The following is a 22,141-nucleotide window of genomic DNA, read 5'->3' as shown; positions in this document are numbered from 1 at the left end:
CAAAATGTTGGCTCAGAAACTCTGGCATTTGAAGCACGCAAGTCTTAAAGCTGTCAAGTTACAAGACCCTCGCACCCCTAACCCTTTAGAAAAAAAAACTCCCAGGGGTGCTCAAACTTGACAGCTTTAAGACTTGTGGACTTCAACTCCCAGAATTCCTCCTCCAGTCACGTTAGCTCAGAAACTCTGGCATTGAAGTGTGCAAGTCTTAAAGCAGCCAAGTTACAAGACCCTTGCACCCCAACTTCAACTTCAACTCCCAGAATTCCTCCTCTCACTCTTCATCTTGATGATGTGAGGACGGGCGGGGGGAGGGAGCTGGAGCCAGTTCTAAACAGCATGGTAGATTTGTGGAACCTCTTCTATAGAAGAGGTTAGAACTGGCAGGAACCCATCCCTGAGTAGAACCATCTTTAAATTAACGAGCTCAAGAAGGAATGTGAATTGAAGATACAGGCAGATTGAGTTGGTTTGGCCACATAGAGAATGATCGGGAATTACTCTGGATTTCTAATCTGGAAGAAAACATGTGCTGTCTTTCTGTTTATGAACAAGGACAGCATTGACAAAACAGAAAGACTCGAGAATATTCAGCAGTCAGGATGTAACATTTTACATGAAAAACTGACGAGAGTATCTTCAGCCCAAGGATGATTTTTCAGGGGCAAAGTTTCTTTGGAGACAGAGGAACCATTTGCGCTTCAGTTTGAGAGGCAGACAGGACAGACTCATCCTCAACAGCCTGCGCCTGTCTTCAACAGGGAAGGGACACAGGGCAGAAAACTTCCTGTATCCAAGAAAACTCCACTCTCATTTACACTACTCAGTAACCATTTACACTACCATTCCCCACCATCCAGTCAGAGCCGAAGAAGCTTCTTGGATGAGAAGTGAAACGTCTTCAAAAGAAAAGACAAGAAAGTCCAGTTGCCTATTGAAAAAAGCACCATTGGGATTTCTCTATTGCTCAGTTCCCAAGACACCATGATTTCTTGTGAGGGAGATATCATATAGATTTGGAAAGATTGGAGGGGTGCTAGAAGATGGTGGAAGTTCTTTGCATAATAGGTACAGCTGATCTCTCTCTCTCTTCTGCAGGGGGGAGTTGATGACCTGATTACTCTTTCAACTTACATCACCATTGCGTTTCTGGAAGTGCCACTACCTCCTACCGTAAGTATGCAAAGTGCAACCACGATTTCAGTAAACTAGAAGTGAGGAAATCCACGTTCAAGTTCCCACTTGGTCACGGAGTTCACAATCATTTAGGCTACTGAAATAGACCATATCTGACCAGCTTCATGGCACATGCAAAGCTATGTCATAGTCTGGTGAACCCAAAATGTAACCGTATAAGCTGAATAAACCCAATTATGTCTTCCTTATCCCTCCTCTTCTCCAATTAATTATGTCCTTTTCTTTCTCCAATCAATTAAGAGGCACGGTGGCTCAGTGGCTTAATCTCAGAGATGGTCTCATTTCCGGTGGTTTGAACTGAAGCCCTCGGTGGCAGGATGAACTCCTGTCACTTGCCTTAGCTTCTGTCCACCTAACAAATCAAAAGCATGTTTTATGCAACTAAATAGATAGGCACTACTTTGGTGAGGAGACAACCTGTTGCTCTGGGCAGGCAATCAGATTTCTGACAGCTTTGAACCTTTTCGGTTGTGGTGCCTATTTGCGAGGCAGCTCCGGGAAGGGAGAGGGCCTTGGGTGATGCGACAGAAAGAACCGCTCGACTTTCTCTTTGGTGTGAAGCCAGCTCAACCTCCTGTGGGGCACATTGGGAAGTGTGCAAGTATGTCCTATAACAAGGCTGGTACTTTGGCAAGTGTGTAGTATAACAGGGCATTCCTATTCCAAGGAAGATGTTCACAGTCTTCTTTAGCAAGATTTATTGAAAGGAGCAGGAAAGGGTGTTGACAACATCAGCAGCTTTCACTTTAGGGCCATGTTGCCTTTCAACACATTAGGGTGAAGCCTTTTTGACTTTCTTTGTAAGGGCTTTTGTGTGAACTGGAAAGAAGGGGCTTCTTTTAGCAAATAACAGAGGCGCCATTATCAATCTTGATTTGCCTGCTCATGCTCCTCTCATGCTTGACCCACCAGCATTCTCATCTTGGACTTGGAATTGCTAAGGCTCGTTCCAAAAACACAGGAGCATGTAGGAAGAGCAAGTAGCTGGTAGGGGCTCAGGCGGCAGAAATACCAAGATGAGCAGCGCAAGGGTTGACATTTCTGTGCTCTTCATTCATCCTGAGCTTCTGGGTTCTTTCTTTTCCTTGGAGGAAGAAAATAACAAGTGGCTTGCATCAATTAGACCATCAGCTTGCTGTTGGTGTATTGTTGTGAAGACTGTTTTAGTGAACAACTTAAATGAATAATAAAGCCAATTTCATCACAGGGCTTTGCTGAGGTCCTGAGTTTTTCCACAATCTCCTTTCAGGGACCTTCCTCCTCCCCCTCCTCCATTTCGAGTGTTGAAGGAGATACAAAGTTCTGGTTCTTGCATTTTTGGTTGGCTCAATCCCTGTTATTGGATGCTGCTGTTGTGTGGTTTTGATATTGTCCCCAGGGGTGGGGTGGGATTGAAAAAAATTAACAACTGGTTCTGTGCCTGGTTGCTGGGTGTGTGTGGCCATGGGGTGTGGTCTACTCCACCTCCTGCACCATGATGGGGTGTGTGGGTTTGTCCTCCCCAGGCTCTGGAGGCATTCCGCGAGTCTCCGGAGGGCTGAAAACAAGACCATTTCTGGACTTCCGTGAGGTCTGTTTTTCTGCTTTCCTTGAGCCTCTGGGAGAGCGAAAATGGCATCCCTCAGCCATCCGGAAGCCGGAAACAGGCTCAATTCTGGACTTCTGAGAGGCCCATTTTTTGCCTTCCCAGAGCCTCTATGTGGGCCCTGCATTTACTTGGCATGATGAACTTGCCACGTGGAGACTCCTGGGAGTGGCGGGGTTGGGTTGGCGGGGCCAGCCAGTCTTTCCAACTACCAGTTTGGCGAACCAGATGTAAAATTAGCATCCAGTTCACCCAAACCGGTCTGAATTGGCTGAATCCCACCCCTGGTTGTCTCCATCTTCTTCTGGGTCTGCATCGTATTCTTTGGCCTTCTCTTTTTGTATATGCTTCAATGGTATAGACAGAATCTCAATACATTCTCTCTAAATGAGCACTTAATTTGCCATTTTTGCATATAGTTTAACATTGGGTCTATTCCATTTCTCTCTCTTACGATCTCGTTTTTATTTTATTTTATCCCTTCTGATCAGTCCAGTAGCTTTCCTCAAACATCTCATTTCCATGATGATTAACTTTCGCTTAGGCTTTACTACAAATGACCACAGCACTAGTAATAGAAGGTGGAGATGAATATGCTTTGTATACTGCTTATATTGACTTCCATTACACGTCTTCTCCTCTGCAGCATTCTGTGGTGCAAAATGCTTTAGTTTGCCTGGAGAACGCGTCTGAAGCAAAAGAGATCCACATTTATCCTCGGGCTCTGTTGGCGTACGCTTTTGCTTTGGCTGGGAAAGAGGAGAAGAGGCAAGAAATGCTGGACTCCCTTCTAAAAGTAGCTGTGAAGGATGGTGAGAAATGAGTTCTTTGTTATGAAAATTAGGTACCCACCAAAGAAATTGGAAATTTGCAGCAAACTTTATTGGCGTGCAAAGAATAATGTTCATTGGACACCCCCTCCCCTTCCCCAGTCAAGCCTATAACCCCAGGTTTTTTTTGCATACAGAATTATACTTTATTTATTAATTAAATATATTTGCTGCCCATCTCACTATATGAGGATGGAAACATACACTGATTCCCTGAATAATTTCTTCATGACCACTGGAAGGAAATAAGTGGGCAGATGAGCTGGAGAAGATATGCCTTCTGGCCGTCATGGAATGAATCTGTCTCTCACATTAGCATTGTGTTGACACTCAACACCTTATAATGGGGTGGTAAATGGGGTGTCTTATTGGCTTGAAGGTCAGTGAAATCTGTTTAAAGGTAGTTCTCAATGTAATTGAGCCCAGAGTCATGATTAAAAGTCATTGCATTGAGGCATCAGGTGACTTGATTCAAAGTTACGATCATTATGTTATGACAGTCATTAAGTAAACATACTGGTGGTGAAGAGAATCCATTTTCTAGTTCTTTGCTAGCAACTGGAAGTAAAAATACTAGTAACTGGCAAAAGCCATCGCGAATCATGCTCTCACATGACTACAGGATGCTGCAAGCAGCCATAAAGGTGAGTTGGTTGCCAAGCACCCAAAAGGTGACCTAGCATGACCATGGAGGTGTGAGTGGGTACAGGTAGCCCTCGACTTACAAAAGTTTGCTTAGTATTTAGAATCGAATCTAGATTAGAATAGCAGAGTTGGAAGGGTCTTCTAATCCAACCTCCTGCTCAGGCAGGAAACCCTATCCCACTTCAGACAAATGGTTATCCAATCTCTTCTTTAAAACTTCCAGTGTTGGGGCAGCCACAACTTCTGGAGGCAAGTTGTTCCACTGATTAATTGTTCGCATAGTCAGGAAATTTCTCCTTAGTTCTAAATTGCTTCTCTCTTTGATTAGTTTCCACCCATTGCTTCTTGCTCTACCCTCAGGTGCCTTGGAGAATAGTTTGACTCCCTCTTCTTTGTGGCAACCCCTGAGATATTGGAACACTGCTATCATGTCTTCCCTAGTCCTTATTTTCATTAAATTGGACGTACCCAGTTCCAGCAACCGTTCTTCATATGTTTTAGCCTCCAGTGACCATTGGAGGTTACAACAGTACTGGAAAGAGTGACTTATGGCCATTTTGCTGCCACTAACATTGCACCATCCCCATGGGCACGCGATTTACATTGGGATGCTGGTCTGCTGACTCACATTTATGACAGATGCAGTGTCCCAGGGTCATGGGATCCCCTTTTGCGACCATCTGACCAGCAAAGTCAATGGGGAAACCAGATTCAATTAACAACCGTGTTACTAATGTATCAGCTGCAGTGATACCCTTAACAACTGTGGCAAGGAGAGTCGTAAAATGGGGCAAAACTGACTTAACAAATTTCTCGACATCTTAGCGACATAAGTTTTGGGCTTAATTGTGGTCGTAGGTTTACTTTTGTAACTCCCAAACTGGTTGTAAGTAGCTGTGGGGAGACCCTTTGTAACTTTGAACAATTGTTAAGTAACCAGTTGTGCATTGAGGTCCACCTGGAATGTGCTTCTCCTGTTGTCCAGTTGCCTAGGGCTTGATACCAGGGAGGCCAAATGTTTTTGTACAGATACCAGTCAAAACTTGATATGTCTCGGTGGATGGACTGTGTGTGTAACCCAAAGTTGACTTCTCTCTTTGAAGAGGATGGCTCTATCCACTGGGAGAGGTCCTGGAAGCCAAAGCAGAGGTCTGATTTTCCACTCTCCGCACGTGCTCCATCCTTTGAAGTGGAGTTGACCTCCTACGTGCTCCTTGCTTTACTGAAAAAAGAACCATCCCCCTCTGAGGAAGAATTAACGTCAGCATCTGCCATTGTCAAATGGTTGACCAAACAACAGAATCCCAACGGAGGATACTCCTCTACACAGGTATGTTTGCTCCTCACAAATTCTCAAGAGGATTGTAGGAAGGAGCAATTGGAAACGAACCTGATGTGATATGATATGCCTTGGTATGGCCTCCAGATGTGCCGGAGTCTCAGCTCCCAGGATGACCAGCTGAGGTGTGTCATTCAAGAGAGATAACTTCCTAACAGTGAGGACAATTAACCAGTGGAACAGCTTGCCTTCAGAAATTGTGGGCACTCCATCACTGGAGGTTTTCCAGTGTTCCGTTCCATTCCGTTCCATTCCATTCTTTTGCTTTCTCTTGCAGGATACAGTAGTGGCTCTCGAGGCTCTGTCCCAATACAAGGCACTTACTTATTCCAAGGATGGCATGGATGCCAGAGCGACCTTGAGTTCAGGAGATGCTGTCCTGACAGAATTCCATGTGGACAGGCACAACTCTCTGCTGCTCCAGTGCCATGATCTGCCCCAAGTGCCAGGGAACTACAAGGCTGAGGTGACCGGTTGCGTCTTTATGCAGGTGAGTGCCCTGGTGAGAGAAGAGACCAGTGCCGCTGCCTAGCAATGATCTATTTTGGGTTCCCAATGGACTTATGGGAATGCAAGTTGAGAAGAAAAGGCATGAAGAAAGGGAACAAGTTAAGTAAGGGATGGAGAACATCTTTGAGCAGCCAGGTCAGATTAGGCCATTTAAGACCAGCATTTTGCTTCTCATGGTGGCCAGCCAGAGAACTTCTAATTCGCCCACAAATTGGCGCATGGGGGGGGGGGCTCCTGTCCCCATTTCAGAAATAACGTGGAACCTGCCTTCTGTGAATGCATCCAATCCTGCTTTAGAAGCCATTCGGGTTAATGACCATCACCAGGTCTTGAGGGAATGAATTGCCATGTGCAATTTGATTTTGTTCCCGGAAAGGGAACAAAAAGCAATCAGCACTCAGATGAGGGTAGATTAAACTCCAAGATTAATATCAGACCAACAGCCATGGCGTGGGAACAGGGGTGGGTTTCACATTTTTTTACTACTTATTCTATGGGCGTGGCCTATTTTGAGGGTGTGGTTTGGTGTTCATGTGACCGGGTGGGTGTGGCCAACTTGATATCACTCATGTCAAAGGGCGCCTTGCCTGGCCTCTCCTCGCCTGAAAGGCCTCAGTGAGATATAATTTCTCTGTCTATTTATTTACTAATAAACATCCAAAATATTCTATTTAATCCTATGTATATATGGCATATGTGTACATACATATTATATAGTATAGTGTGTCTAGGCACGCACACAAGATACATTATCTACTGTATAAACTGTATGCATATGTACACACACACACACATGCACACACACAGAGAGCTCTTCTAAAACTATACACATTGAATCTCATTTATTGCATTTGGAAAAAAAACACAGAGTCCACTTTCTGCCACACATTAAACTATAACTTCTGAACATTAGAATATTACACGGGCCTTCAGATGTTATTCCCTAGCTTGCACATGACTGTTATGTGGTGTACAACGATGTACGATGTACAACAATAAAGTTCCATGACTTCTCCTCCGACTGTTGGTCCAAAGAAAAGCCTCTGGTCTCAATTGTATATTAATCTTTAAATCCTCTAGTTCAGTGTGTCTATTTGAATCCAGATTTTTCTCGCTTTTACATACGCCCCACATTCTTCTGTCACGGGAGTGTTGAACGTCCCCAAATGATGGTCTTTCTGTTCCAGACTGCCTTGAAATACAACGTCCCTTTAAAGCAAGAAGAGGCACCATTTAGGCTGGAGGTGCACACCGTTCCCGAGACTTGCACAGGAGACAAAGCTCACGTCACTTTTGACATTGCCATGAATGTCAGGTAATCTCTTTCTTGGATGGGTGCTGAGCCTTCCTTCCTTGAACAGATACAGGCCCATCTCCTCCAGGGATGGACCATGTCTGAGGGTCCGAAGGCTGCTACTCACCTCCTCTGCTTTCTGAAAGGCCAGAGTTCCGCATTCCAGAAGCTCCATTTAATGGCAACATTGGATGGAGGCCCTGAGGGCACGGCCAAGCTTTTATGAACCCACAGGCAGCATTTGGCCTTAAGCTGTCTACTGTATTCCTTGCTTTAAAATGAGTCACACGTCTTCTCTCCTTTCTTGGTTTCTCAGTTACATTGGCCAACGTCCGGTTTCCAATATGGCAATTGTCCAGATTAAGATGCTGTCTGGATACATCCCGGTGAAATCCAGTGTAAAGAAGGTATTTTTTTTCCAGGTTCCCTTTTCCGATAAACCTTCAGTGCTGTATTTCTCCATGCAGGTAATTCTCGACCTACGACTGCGATCAACCTTAGAATTATGGTCGCAAGTTGTGCTGGTCACTAAACGGGTCAACATTTGACTGTACCTAATTTTACAACCTTTTTTCTTTCATATATACATATATATATATATATATATATATATATATATATATATATATATATATATATATATATATATATATTATAGATGATGAGAGCTAATTAGCTCGAAATAGATCTATACTAGTCTCCCTTTATTTATTTATCAGTACAAATACAACACAAATATAAAAAGGCAACATTAAAAATAAAAATATGGTTTTCTGCCTGCATGGTCTTCTGTGATGAGCCGAAGGACAGAAAGAGGGAGTAGTGACCTTCCTCCCATATTTAGGCATACCAGGGGTTGTAACACAAATGCATACCTATTTCCTGGCTCAACTGATAAGGAGGAGATCCTGTGGCTTAGTGGCTAAGACTCCTGCCTAAGATATAATACAGCCCAGGTTCAAATCCCAGTAAGGGTATGCTAGCTGATGAGAGCTAATTAGCTCGAAATAGATCTATACTAGTCTCCCTTTATTTTTTTATCAGCCATGCAGGCAGAAGTCTCCCTTTATTTATTTATCAGTACAAATACAACTATATATATATCATATATCATAAAAAGATAAAATACAAAACAGAAAAGCAAATCAAACAAAAGAAAACAGAAGCACACATTCAACACTAATAACAGAAGAGTGTACAAAAAAGGAGAAAAAAAGTCATCAAATAAATTTAGCATTTAACATGTAGGATCCACCCTAGCTGGGCACTGAAAACCAAAAGCAGTAAATGCTCCCATTTTACAAATATGTGTGTGTATATGTATGTATATGTATAAATATGTATCTTTTAGCAACTTTTTTTTCTGATAAACATTCAGTGCATTCAGTGTCGTAACCTTCAATGGTTGCTAAACAACTGGTTGTAAATCGAGAACTTCCTGTGATTGGAAATGGGGATTAAGAATGCTAAACCAGATTTGTTGAATATTGATATTTTCCCCAATGAAAATAGCAGCTGCCATTCTTTCTCATGATATGAAATGCTGTGCCTACCCATCCAATCCAAAGTTAGCCACAACTTTGCGGTGGATTCTTTACTGAGCGGGAGGTTTAACTTGGTGACTTACAAGATCACTTCTAACTCTGTTTCTATGGCCCCCTAGTCCAACAGTATGACTATGAATGCTACTAAACCTCTTTCCGTTTTTCAAATGTTTCCACTCCTGAAGCTCGAAAAGCAAAGTCAGATCAAGAAGACTGAAGTGAACATCAATCATGTCCTGCTATACCTGGATGAGGTGAGTAAGGATAAGGAGCAGCGCCCAAAGAGGGGACAAGAGCATCCACTCAAGGGGATAAAATTGAAGGCAGGACCTCTTCCTTTCTCCTTGTCCTTATTTTTCTGGGAAGCAAGGAGTTACAAGCTTTTTTTCAAGTGGCCGATACAATGTGCCACATCCTCTACTTCTGGTCAATGGCAGCTTCCGCTCTCTACACAAAGATGTACACTCTGGGGCAGGTATATTTTCCTAGGTCAGTGTTTCTCAGCCTTGGTGACTTCAAGATGTATGGATTTTAAACCCCAGAATTTCTCAAGCCGTAAGTTTGGTAAACCCTGTTCTATGTGAACAAATGGCATCTCTCTCATGTGTCATGATGAGGTTTATTTCCACTACAACAGAGGTGTCAAACTCATGGCCCGTGGGCTGGATCCGGCCCATGGGGTACTTAGCTGTGGCCCACAGGACCACCCTGAAAACAGCAAAGGACCAGCCCACAGTGCCTCTGCCAGCAAAAGTGGAGCTTGGGAGGGCTGCACATAATAATAATAATAATAATAAATTGAATTTATCAGCCGCTCCCTTTCCAAGTAGGACTCGGGGCGGCGTACAATGGAGCATATAAAACATAGAAAATGTATAAAAAACAAATAGACATACATACATACCAAACACATATACACATACACGGACACGGACACGGAGGAGGTAACAAATTACATCATATAGACAGTTAAAATTAGCATTAAAATACCCCAATTGTAAGAACTCAATATGTAATTAAAAATTTAACGTTTAAAAACAATTTAAAAAACAGTTAGGAGGAATAAGAGAAAAATTACGATTGAGCCAGGCCAGATAATTGAAAGAGGTGGGTCTTCAGCTGTACACGGAAGGAGCGGAGATCGGACGTAATCCTGATGTCACGGGGGAGGTCATTCCACAGGGCTGGGCCCATCACAGAGAAGGCTCTGCTCCTGGGTGTCGCCCCCCGACACTGTTTGGCGGACGGCACCCGGAGAAGTCCCTCTCTGTGTGAGCGAATCGGTCGTAGGGATGTGTGGGGCAGGATGCGATCCTGCATGTAACTAGGCCCTATGCCATGAAGCGCTTTAAAGATCATAATCAAAACCTTGAAACGCACTCGGAAGACCACAGGAAGCCAGTGCAGCTCGCGCAGGAGAGGTGTTACAGGGGAGTATCTAGTCCTCCCCATAATCACCCGCGCGGCCGCGTTCTGGACCAACTGTAGTCTCCGAGTGCATCTCAAGGGAAGCCCCATGTAGAGAGCATTGCAGTAATCCAGGCGAGACGTCACTAGCGCATGGGTGACTGTGCGTAGGGCATCCCGGTCCAATAAGGGGCGCAATTGGCGCATCAGGCGGACCTGATGGAACGCCCCCCTTGCCACGGCTGTTACATGGTCCTCCATGGACAGCCGGGCATCTAGGAGGACTCCCAAATTGCGCACCTGTTCCATGGGGGCTAGTTGGACGCCCCCAATGGCCAGAGATGGAAGCACCTGGTTGAACCGGGAGGCCGGAAGCCACAGCCACTCCGTCTTGGAAGGGTTGAGTTTTAGTCGGTTGCCATCCATCCAGACCCGTACGGCCTCCAGACACCGGGACATCATTTCGACAGCCTCATTGGGGTGGTTCGGGGTGGAAATGTATAGCTGAGTATCATCAGCATACAGATGATATCCCACCCCAAAACCACGGATGATCTCGCCCAGCGGTTTCATATATGTGTTGAACAGGAGAGGCGAGAGCACCGATCCCTGTGGCACTCCACATGTGAGTGGCCTCCGGGTCGAACTCTGCTCCCCTGCCAACACACGTTGCGTCCGATCAGAGAGGTAGGAGCCAAACCACCGTAAAACGGTGCCCCTGACTCCCAGCCCCTCTAGCCGGCGCAACAGGATACCATGGTCGATGGTATCGAACGCCGCCGAGAGATCTAATAGGACCAGGATAGAGGAACAACCCCTATCTCTGGCCCTCCAGAGATCATCAACCAATGCGACCAAGGCCGTCTCAGTGCTGTGCCCGGGTCGGAAGCCGGACATGGTTATTTTGAGCTCTGTTTTTGTTGGCAGAGGGTTACAGGAGGCTGTCGCAGCTGAAAATGGAGCTTGGGTGCCCATTTTTGGTGGCACAGCAGTTGGGCCACCACAGGTGCCCCCAACGTGAGTGACGTCAAGCTGGCAACACCCATCTTGGCCACACCCACCTTTCCCCCTGAGGTCAAGCACAACTCTGAAGCAGCCCTCAATGAAATCGAGTTTGACACCCCTGCACTACATGAAAATATTTCTACTGGAATTCTTCCAATATTTAATAAATAAGACTAAGGATGCTGAAATGACTTTCATTTGGGTTCCTCCAGTGAGCAGGTGGTGGGCTGGGTAACCTCAAAGCTCTCTTCTAACTTCAGGATTTTTTGCCTTCAGTCTGTTCAGGCAGAAAAAGAGACCCCACAGCTTTAGGACACAAAGAAAAAGGAAGCTTGAAATCTCCAGATAGATTGGATTTTACAATGTCCATCCTTCCCCTGACAGTATATTTTAGGCCATCCCCTTTCAGCCCAAGGATGCTGAAAGAAGTTGGAGGTCTCCCTAGAGAACATAGAGATTTCTATTGCATTTCTGTAGAGATGTCCTGTAGTAGTGCTTGTTTTTTCACCTCTATGGTAGACATGGTGAAAATACATCCAGGCTTTTCTAGGATCCCTGCTAGTGTGAGATCTCCAATAAAAGGGAATATATGTAGTTCCATGTTCTAAAGATGGATGTAGCTCATGACAAGCAACCATATGTAACTCCGACCAAGCTAAATCCAAAAGCGCTACGGGATTCCTGGAAGCTTAACATTCAGACAAATCAGCCTTCAACAGACACAGAAATGAAGCCCATTTACACATCATTCAGAAAAGACAATAGAAAGCTAAGAAGGAAACAAAATGACCAGAAGACATCCTCTCCAGTAGCCTACACCTAGATAAGCTGAGACTAATACCAGACAAACAATCAAGCAGAAAACAATCAAGTAAAAAGCTATCCAAAAATACCCCTCCACCAACACAAGCTACTGGTAACAAATTCCACATCACTAAAAACAGGTAACAAATTCCACATCACTAGCGCTGATGATGATACCGAATTAGGTATAACACAAACAACCAAGCTCAGAGAACAAAAAGGGCTCTACAATGTGTTGCCTGCAGAAGCTGTCCGTCTGGTTTGTGATCTCATAGTCAACCTTTCTCTGCAGGTACCCAAGACAGTCCAAACTTTCTCCTTTGCAGTGGAGCAGGAGACACCCGTCCGGGGCCTGAAGCCTGCCTTGGTGAAAGTCTACGATTACTATGAAACTGGTGAGAAGGGACTGAATGGTGGTACTCCAATCAGCTTGTTTAATTAATTATTCTTCAACACGTCGTTGCTCGGCATTTTTTCTTCCTTTTCCATTGGGAGATTTAGGACTCAAAAAGGGGGAAAATTAACAGCTTTCAGTTTTGCTGAAGGTGGGCATGTATTTGGTCCTTACAGCAGGGGTTCCCAACCCCCTGGCAGGGACCCATTACCAAGCCATGGCCTATTCAGAGATGGGCTGTGTGAGCGGGCTGGCACGCATGCCCACGCTTGCAGCTCAACCTGCATGAGTAGCGGTTTGGTGCACGAGCACAAGTGCGTGCAACTTACCTCACACAAGTTAAGCTACGTGCGTGTGCATCCCAGGCCATTGCTTACGTGGCCCGGTTCCCTTCTCCCCCGTTGCAAAGGTTGGGAACCGCTGCCTTAAAGCACTGCTTGGTGGGAAAAATCCATTAGAATCTTGGGGAGAGTTCAGGATTTTTAACGGAGACGGATTAAATTGCCTCTTGCACAACATTTGGAACTGCATGTAAAATTTGAGGACAACCATCCTCCCCAGGCTGGTTTGCATGTTGGGATTTACTCGGTTGTTTAACAACAATCTTATGTTTCACAATCCAGCTCAGGCATTTCCAGGCATCATGATTAAGTCCAAATCAACAAGGGTTGTTTGGCTGGGTGCATAGAAGTGGGACCCCAGGGAGGCTGAGCAGAACATAGCTTCTCTAGTCAATTCATCTATCCCGAATAATGTTTTTTTTTTTTAGAAAAATTGCATCTCTGGGAGTGGTTTGGAGCACAGGTGTCAAACTCACCATGTCATGTTGTCATCAAGTGATATTTTGCAATGTTTTCCCCATTCACATAGGTGGGGTGGGTGTGACCTGTGCATGACGTATCTGGCCCAAAGGCCGCTTTGCAGAGAAGCAACTGGAAGTGGGTGTGGTTATGTGGGTCAAAAAGTCAAGAGGGCAGTTGTGACTCAAGACACCTCCATGTGGGTTGTGCTGCTTGTCTGCAACTACCATATTTTGCAGAGTATAAGACACACCTTTCCCCCCCCAAAGGAATGTGAAAATCTGGGTGCGTCTTATACACTGAATACAGCATTTTTGGCCTCCTGAAACCGAATCCCCTTTACAAAAAATTATGTGCAGAGGGTTTGGGAGGCCTGCAAAGTGCTACTGGGGGCTGGGGAGGGCAAAAATGAGTGAAAAATGGGCCATTTTTGCTCATTTTTGCTCCCCCCCAGCCCTCAGGAGCACTCTACAAGCCTCCCAAACCCTATGCATGCCCTGTTTTTTGAAAAAAACACATGAGGTGTTCAGAGGGTTTGGGAGGCCTGCAGACTGCAAAAACTTTTTAAAAAAATTTACCTCTTCAAAATCTTGGTGCGTCTTATAGTCTGAAAAATACAGTACGTTACTGAGTGGATCGTTGACCAAGATTTAACAGCATCCTGGGTTAGCTGCAGCTATTACTATGCATATGAAGCTGTACTTTGTACCCCTTGGTACTCCTGGATCAAAGTCCATATCCGGAATCATATGATGGAGATCAAAGTCTAGGAGAGACACAACTCAGCCCTGACACATTTTCCTTTTTTATGTTCCAGATGAATTTGCAACAGCCGAGTACACTGCCCCCTGCAGTACAGGTAAAGCATGAGTGGAATGATTTACGACTCCAAACCATTTGGTGACTGGTCAAAGTTACAACGGCATGGAAATCCCCGTGTTCATGTGATTAAAATTCGGACACTTGGCAACTGGTTCATACTTACGACAGTTGCGGTGTCCTGGGGTCACCCGATCCCCTTTTGTGACCTTCTGGTGGACAAAATCAATGGGGAAGCCAGATTCACTTTGCAACCATGTTAGTTGCTTAACAACTGCAGTGATCCACGTAACAACTGTGGCCAAGGAAGGTCGCAAAACTCACTTAACTCGCTTAGCAACAGAAACCTGGGGCTCAATTGGGGTCGTACATCGAGGACCATCTATTGTTACTTCTTCGGCTTCTTTCAGAATGATCATTTGTTCATTTAGTTTAAGCAAAATGGGGAGGGGTTGATTCCATTTGGGCATTATTCCTCCTGCCCACCTAAACTTTGTCTTTTTTTTTTAACCAACCTTTCCTACTTTCTTAATTACTTTCTAACTTATCTTTCATGGCAGATGATACCAAGGAAGTCAAAGCATAAGGATTCAGGCCGTGTTTCCTGGAACAGCGCATGCTTGGAAAGAAGGAATCTCCTGGAAACTAAGGCGGAATCTGATTTTATATACAAACATGTTAAATGCGCAGAGCCACCCAGAGCCATTGACTAAAACAGGTGGCTATAGAAACTGAATAAATGAATACATGTTTTCAGAATCAAGGCAGCGTCTTTCTTTTTCTTCTCATAGCTGGGCACTTCATTCATTATTTCCCAAAAGAGAATCAAATCTGTGTTTCCACCAGTACTGGCAGCAATGTGTGTGTTTGTGTGTGTGTGTGTGTGTCTGTGTGTGCGTGCGTGCAGTGGTGAAATTCAAATTTGTTACTACTGGTTCTGTGGGACTCGCGTGTTGGGCATGGCAAGGGAAGGATACTGCAAAATCTCCACTCTCACCCCACTCTGGAGCCAGCCAGGGGTGATATTTGCAGGTTCTCTGAACTACTTAAAATTTCTGCTACGGGTTCTCCAGAACCTGTCAAAACTTGCTGAATTGTGTGTTTGTTTGTGTGTGTGTGTGCGTGTGTGTGTGTGTGTGTACCATGTTTTCCCCCAAAATAAGACAGGGTCTTATTTTCTTTTGACCCCCCCGAAATAAGCACTTGGCCTTATTTTTGGGGAGGTCTTATTATTTTTGAGGTGCAGGAGACGTAGCTGTACTGTTTATATAACAATATGCATGTGTCTGTCTGTCTGTGGGTATCTATCTATCTGTGTACAGTTCTCTCTCTCTCTCTCTCTCTCTCTCTCTCTCTCTCTCTCTCTCTCTCTCTCTCTGTCTCTCTCTGTCTCTCTGTCTCTGTCTCTGTCTCTGTCTCTCTCTCTGTCTCTCTCTCTCTCTCTCACTCTCTCTCTCTCTCTCTCTCTCACACACACACACACACACTGTTGCCAGGCTTCTGCAGGTACTTCAAAGAAATCCAGAAGGCTTGAAGAAGCTTACAAAGAGAGTGGCACCTTCTCAAATATATTTATGCTGATATTGCCAGTATAATTGTTTCTCTCTTTTCTGACACTGCGATTCTTTTACAGGTAATCCTTGCAACATCTCATTTAGTGACCATTCGAAGTTACAATGCCACTGAAAAGAGTGATATGATCATTTTTCACACTTATGATGGTTGTAGCATCCCCACGGTCACAGGATCAAAATCCAGGTGCTCTGGCTCATATTCACGACAGTTGCATTGCCCTGGGATCATAGGATCACCATTTGCGACCTTCCCAGCCGGCTTCCGATAAGCACAGTCAATGGTGGAAAACTAGAGTCATTTAACAATTGCACGATTCGCTTAACAACTTGCAAAAAAGATTGCAAAACGGGACACAACCCACTTAACAACTAACTAGCTTAGCAATGGAAATGTTGGGCTGCACTGTGGTCATAATTCAACGATACTTTAAGTCAGTGATGGAGAACCTTATTCACCTCGGGTGCCAAAAGTACGCGCTCGCTCGCTATCACGTGTGCTCGCTTGCCCAGCCCCATAATTTAATTCCCTCCCATGCCGTGCCCCCTGTGCATGCGTGTGTGACCCCCCCACTCACTGCCCTGCGCATGTGCGCATGACTTTCTTGGAGCCTGGGGAGGGCGCAAACGGCCTCCCCCGCACTCCTAGAGGCCCTCTGGGGGCCAGAAACAGCCCATTTTCCTACTTGTGGTAGACCCGGTAGGTCTGTTTTTTGCACTCCCCAGGCTCTAGAAGCCTTCTAGGAGCCTGGGGAGGGAGAAATATGGCCCAACATTCAAACCAAAAGTTTGGGAATAGACTTCCGGTTTGTGCATTGGGTAGTTTTTCGCCCTCTAGAGGCTTCAGGGTGGTGACAACAGCCGAATGCGCAAACCGGAGGTCCTGTGAGAAAAATATCCCAGATATATTTTCTACATATCAAAGAAATGGTCAAGGAGACTAAGATCAACAAAAAGCATCTAGTTTATCTCACTTGCGCAAGTGGATTCCCACACAAATACAAGGTACATAGGCGCACCTTAAATACACAAAATGGCTTATCAAATGTGTCATAACTTGGATACAAAAATACAGTTGCGTGCAAAACAAAACAATGTGAAAACTGCATGGAAATCCCTCAAATGTTCCAAAAAAACCCCAGTAACATACGTATTCAGAAGCCCCAAAGGACCTCGCTTTCCCACAACTAAACAAGAAGATCATTACCGGCTCCCTGCAAACCATGTCCTGTTACTCCCATCAGGCTATTTCTGGTCAGGTCACTGCAACTTTCTGATTTTGGCTCCATGCTGTCATTTTCCAGAGTAGCTTGCTGGCTAGTCAGATATTCAAAATGGAGTCTATCAGGTTCCTCAAATAACCTCAACCAATTTACTCAAATAACTAGGATTTCATCCCTATTCTCACAAGTCCGTTCCCTAAGAAGGCTCTGGAGGAGAAAAAAGGCCAAAAATCAAGGCCGAAAATCAGCTGGCCAGTGTGCGCTGGAGCTGACAGGGCAACGCCTCACGTTCCCTCAGAAATGGCTCTGCATGCCACCTGTGGCACGCGTCCCATAGGTTCGCCATCACGGCTGTCGGTTGTCCCCAGGAATCCCTAGATACTTTTAAGAAATCCAGAAGTGAGGTTTGAAAATGCATACAAAAACGGCGGCACCTTCTCAAAAATTTGTCTACCACTATTTCTCAATATAATCTGAAGTTTCCACAGAGGAGGCCAAGAAAATCAAAAATGGGGGTTGTGTTTCTGCAATTGAAGTCCCCCCCCGCTTTTCTTAGGAGTGTTGAAGGTTGAAAAGGGATAGGTCTTCCATCTCACGATCATGGCTGCCCTCTTGACTTTTTAAAAGATACATGTACAAAGATACAACTTGAACATTGGGCATTATCTAATAAAATGAAATTCAATGGTGAAAAGAGTACGGTTCTACATTTAGGCAACAAAAACGCAATGCACGGATACAGTATAGGTGGTACCTTGCTCAGTAGTAGTAACTGTGAAAGGGATCTTGGAGTCCTAGTGGACAACCACTTAAATATGAGCAGGCAGTGTGCAGCAGCTGCCAAAAAAGCCAACACGGTCCTAGGCTGCATCAACAGAGGAATAGAATCAAGATCACGTGAAGTGTTAATACCACTTTATAATGCCTTGGTAAGGCCACCCTTGGAATACTGCATTCAGTTCTGGTCGTCACGATGTAGAAAAGATGTGGAGACTCTAGAAAGAGTGCAGAGAAGAGCAACAAAGATGATTAGGGGACTGGAGGCTAAAACATATGAAGAACGGTTGCAGGAACTGGGTATGTTTAGCTTAAGAGAAAGAAGGACTAGGGGAGACATGATAGCAGTGTTCCAATATCTCAGGGGTTGCCACAAAGAAGAGGGAGTCAAACTATTCTCCAGGGCACCTGAGGGTAGAACAAGAAGCAATGGGTGGAAACTAATCAAGGAGAGAAGCAACTTAGAACTGAGGAGAAACTTCCTGACAGTTAGAACAATTAATCAGTGGAACAGCTTGCCTCCAGAAGTTGTGAATGCCCCAACACTGGAAGTCTTTAAGAAGATGTTGGATAGTTATCTGTCTGAAACGGTATAGGGTTTCCTGCCTAGGCAGGAGGTTGGACTAGAAGACCTCCAAGGTCCCTTCCAACTCTACTATTGTATTGTATTGTATATGCATCTGTGGTAGCATAGTCGTTAGAATGTAATACTGCAGGCTATTTCTGCCGACTGCCAGCAGTTTGGCAGTTCGATCCTGACTTGTTCAAGGTTGGCTCAGCCTTCTAGCCTTCCGAGGTCAGTAAAATGAGGACTGATTGTTGGGGGCAATAGGCTGACTCTGTAAACTGCTTTGAGGGGGCTGTCAAGCGCTGTGAAGTGGTATATAAGTCTTAAGGGCTACTGCTATCCCTTCTACGTTGCCTCCAAAGGCTTCTCTGAGTTTGCTTGTGAACCGTCCGTGTGTCCCTTGGAAACGGGAGTGGAAAGTGATGTGTGACGCAAACCCTATGCTAGCTTCTATTATGTTGGCTATGAAAAATCTCCAAATCTTTTACAGAGAGGTGTCTGTCCCCCCAAATCTCCAGTTTTTAATGATTTTTTTAATCGAAGAAGGTAGAGTTGTGTGCAACAGATCTGAAGTGGCAAGCCCTGAAAAAATAAATTCTCCCCAAGTTCTTTGGCTGACACACAAGTGCTGTTGGGAAACTGCCAGCTGGGGGTAGTCTTATTGATTTCAGCTGGCTTAAAAAACAAAACAAAAACCCAAAGTCCATCCTTTCATTGCTCCATTCAGTGCATGTGCAGGTAAAAAAAAAACCCATCGCGAAGCAGAGAGAATGGAGCACAGGTTTAAGGATCTTTCCTTACCATGACATCAAGTGCAGCAGGTAACCTGCACAAACCCCTTGATCTAGCAGAAGCTAAGCACAGTTTTCAAAGCATAGCCAAAATGTTTTTGAATCCCACCACTGGGAGGCTCTCGGATTAGCTACATCTTTGCCCTGCCTTGCGCAGACATAAGCAAAGGTGGATGAAGATTGGATTTTTCCAAATTAAAGTATTCTTCTAATTCATTGATGGTGAAGCTATGGCACGCCTGCCAGAAGTGGCACACAGAGCCATCACTCTGGGTACATGGAGTTATCACCCATTGCTATTCCGAGTTCAGGCACACCGGCCAGCTGGTCTTCACAAGCACAGGAGTGCAAGAAAGCGGAAGAGCCGCTGCCTGGGAGACGCGCCACCTGGGAAGGAGTTGCGGTAAGCGCCTCTCTGCCCAGGAAGCGGGTCCGCTCCCTTGGCAGGCTTGGAATGTGCTTCAGGTTTCCTCTCCCTGTCCAGGGCTGCGGAACTGGGCTGTTAGCCTTTAATACACAGAAGTCCACTGATAACTTCTGCTAATTACATTCCATAAAACTCCCTTCTTTCCACAAGAGCCACAGTTTCCTTGGCCAGAATGCAAAGCCTAGGGGAAATCTGTTGGGTTCCCCCCTCCCTACCTGGCAGGCTTCCATGGTTGCGTTGACAGGCTGATCACCTGTTTTACTGGAAATTCAAGTCAATTTTAATCCTCCACCTGCACAAACTGTCCTGAGACCTGAGGATGAACTGCTATTATCACTCAGACTTGATGAGATGGAGCCCATGATTATAATATATTACTAGGAAGATATAATTTGTTCAGAATAAATTCATCCAACAAAAGAGTAGCAATAGTTGTATGTATGCACAGTATGTAAAGATGTAGGTATGTAAAAAATTACTACGGATAGTCCTCGACTTACAACAGTTCATTTAGTGACTGTTCAAAGTTACACTTGCACTGAAAAAAGTGACTTATGGCCATTTTCCCCAGCTATGTAGCATCCCCACGATCATGTGATCAAAGATTCAGATGCTTGGCAACTGGTTCATACTTATGACCGTTGCTGTGTCCCAAGGTCATGTGATCACCTGCTGCAACCTTCTGACATGCAAAATCAATAGGGAAGCAAGATTCACTTAACAACCGTGTTACTAACTTATCAATCGCAGTGATTCACTTAACAACTGTGGCAAGAAATGTTGTAAAATGGAGCAAAACTCACTTAACAAATGTCTCACAACAACACAGATTTTGGCTCAGTTGGGGTTACCTTTATAGCTGCACAAAAATATGTATGTATGTATGTATGTATGTATGTATGTATGTATGTATGTATGTATGTATGTATGTATGCAAAGAATGACTACAGCTACATACAATACAATACAATAGTAGAGTTGGAAGGGACCTTGGAGGTCTTCTAGTCCAACCCACTGCTTAGGCAGCAAACCTTATACCGTTTCAGACAGATGGCTATCCAACATCTTCTTAAAGACTTCCAGTGTTGGGGCATTCACAACTTCTAGAGGCACATACAAATACATGATATCAGGGATGAAAGCCTTCTTCAGAGTATTTGGGTGAATATTGAGGGGGAAAGAAAGATCATTGCTATAGGTGCGTATTACAGACCACTCAACCAAGCAGAGGCAATAGATGAACTTTTTGCTAATCAGCTAGCTGAGATGTGCAGGAAACACCAGTGCAGTAATAGGGGACTTTAACTGCCCTGACATCAACAGGGAAGCAAACTCTGCCATGAGTGGGGGATTGAATAGGTTCCTGGCTGACGACAACTTTTATCATACAAAAGGTAGAGGAGGAAACTAGAGGACCAGCTCTATTGGACTTAATTAACAGAGATGAAATGATAGAAGGGGTTGAAGAGGCAGGAACTTTGGGAGAGAGTGACCAAGTCATACTGGAATTCATCATAATGATGTAGGCAACTGAACAAAGTCGGTCTAGTGATTTAGACTTTTAAGACAGCTATTTCAACAAACTAAGAAAGAACCTAAGATATGTGTGTGTGTGTGTGTGTGTGTGTGTGTGTGTGAGAGAGAGAGAGAGAGAGAGAGAGAGAGAACTGTACATAGATAGATACACACAGACAGACAGACACATACATATTGTTATATAAACAGTATAGCTATGCCTCCTGCACCTCAAAAATAATAAGACTTCCCCAAAAATAAGGCCAAGTGCTTATTTCAGGGGGTCAAAAGAAAATAAGACCGAAGGACTACTTCCGGCAGCCAAAGGCGACAGTCGCGTGCGTCCGCCTTTTCGCTGTTTCAGTGGGCTTCCCTGAAGTCTAGGGGGAGCACAGGGTGCCTTGGAGGGGCGCCCTGCCGTAGGGGCGGCTCGCTGGGACCTCCTGGAATGTCGGCGGCCGTGGGGGTGTCTCCAGCTTTGCCCCAGCAGCCGGAAAGTGTAGGGGGTGCGCGGAATGCCATCACGCGCTTCGCCGAATGCAGCTGGAAGGAAATGGTCAATTTGAATGAAACAGCTGAAGCGCGGTGAGGTGAGGGGTCTCCCCAGGTCTTTTACTGTCTTTACTCTATTGACTGTTTTGCAGGGTTTTTTTGGGGGTGGACTTTGTTTCAAACTTTGGAGGAGTTGAGATTGGAGGGGAGGGAATTTCCACCCCCCTTGGAAAAGCGGCACTTGGAAAATCTCTCCCTTTTATGGGGGAGAGAGAAAGTTTAAAATCTACTTTCACTTCCCTTAAATAATGGGGAAAATTTTTCTTTTTTGACCACAACTGCAAGAGAAAGGATGGCTGAACTGATTCTTCTCTAAACTATGCATGGGAACTTTGATCTTGTTGTTTCCTGACCACCTGTACTGGCTGAGCCAATATGGCTAACTTCCTCCTTCTTCTTTGTCTTTATGAATGAGACTCCTCCCTTGGAAAACTTTATGGCTTTGAACTAATTCCCCCCCCCCTCCGAGACCTCCAGGAGCCTCTTCAAATACGTTTTTCCCCTGGATTTGGAATATTTTGACCCACCTATTTGCTCTAGTTTT

At 44.9% G+C, this 22,141-nt stretch overlaps 1 protein-coding gene and 1 long non-coding RNA gene across 2 annotated transcripts in view; one reads left to right on the top strand and one right to left on the bottom strand.

Moving 5' to 3' along the window:
- Nucleotides 1–14,925, top strand: part of LOC309383750 (pregnancy zone protein-like) — an 81,343-nt gene extending 66,418 nt beyond the window's left edge. The window contains exons 27-36 of the mRNA XM_081936590.1: nucleotides 1,099–1,173; nucleotides 3,429–3,594; nucleotides 5,361–5,587; nucleotides 5,874–6,086; nucleotides 7,294–7,421; nucleotides 7,717–7,807; nucleotides 9,130–9,198; nucleotides 12,453–12,555; nucleotides 14,172–14,213; nucleotides 14,734–14,925. Of these exons, the coding sequence (XP_081792716.1) occupies nucleotides 1,099–1,173; nucleotides 3,429–3,594; nucleotides 5,361–5,587; nucleotides 5,874–6,086; nucleotides 7,294–7,421; nucleotides 7,717–7,807; nucleotides 9,130–9,198; nucleotides 12,453–12,555; nucleotides 14,172–14,213; nucleotides 14,734–14,759 (1,140 nt within the window). The 3' untranslated portion in view covers nucleotides 14,760–14,925. The remainder of the gene's footprint in view (nucleotides 1–1,098; nucleotides 1,174–3,428; nucleotides 3,595–5,360; nucleotides 5,588–5,873; nucleotides 6,087–7,293; nucleotides 7,422–7,716; nucleotides 7,808–9,129; nucleotides 9,199–12,452; nucleotides 12,556–14,171; nucleotides 14,214–14,733) is intronic.
- Nucleotides 14,926–15,655: 730 nt separating this feature from the next.
- LOC309383824 overlaps nucleotides 15,656–22,141 on the bottom strand; it is a 96,874-nt gene continuing 90,388 nt past the window's right edge. Inside the window, exons 2-3 of the long non-coding RNA XR_014173926.1 lie at nucleotides 16,952–17,061; nucleotides 15,656–16,036 (exon numbers count right to left, since the gene is read on the bottom strand). This is a non-coding gene — a long non-coding RNA (uncharacterized lncRNA). The remainder of the gene's footprint in view (nucleotides 16,037–16,951; nucleotides 17,062–22,141) is intronic.

The sequence above is a fragment of the Natrix helvetica genome (genome assembly GCF_964273705.1).
Source record: "Natrix helvetica genome assembly, chromosome: 1".
Classification (NCBI taxonomy): Eukaryota; Metazoa; Chordata; class Lepidosauria; order Squamata; family Natricidae; genus Natrix; species Natrix helvetica.
This window is presented reverse-complemented; position numbering and strand designations above follow the sequence as displayed.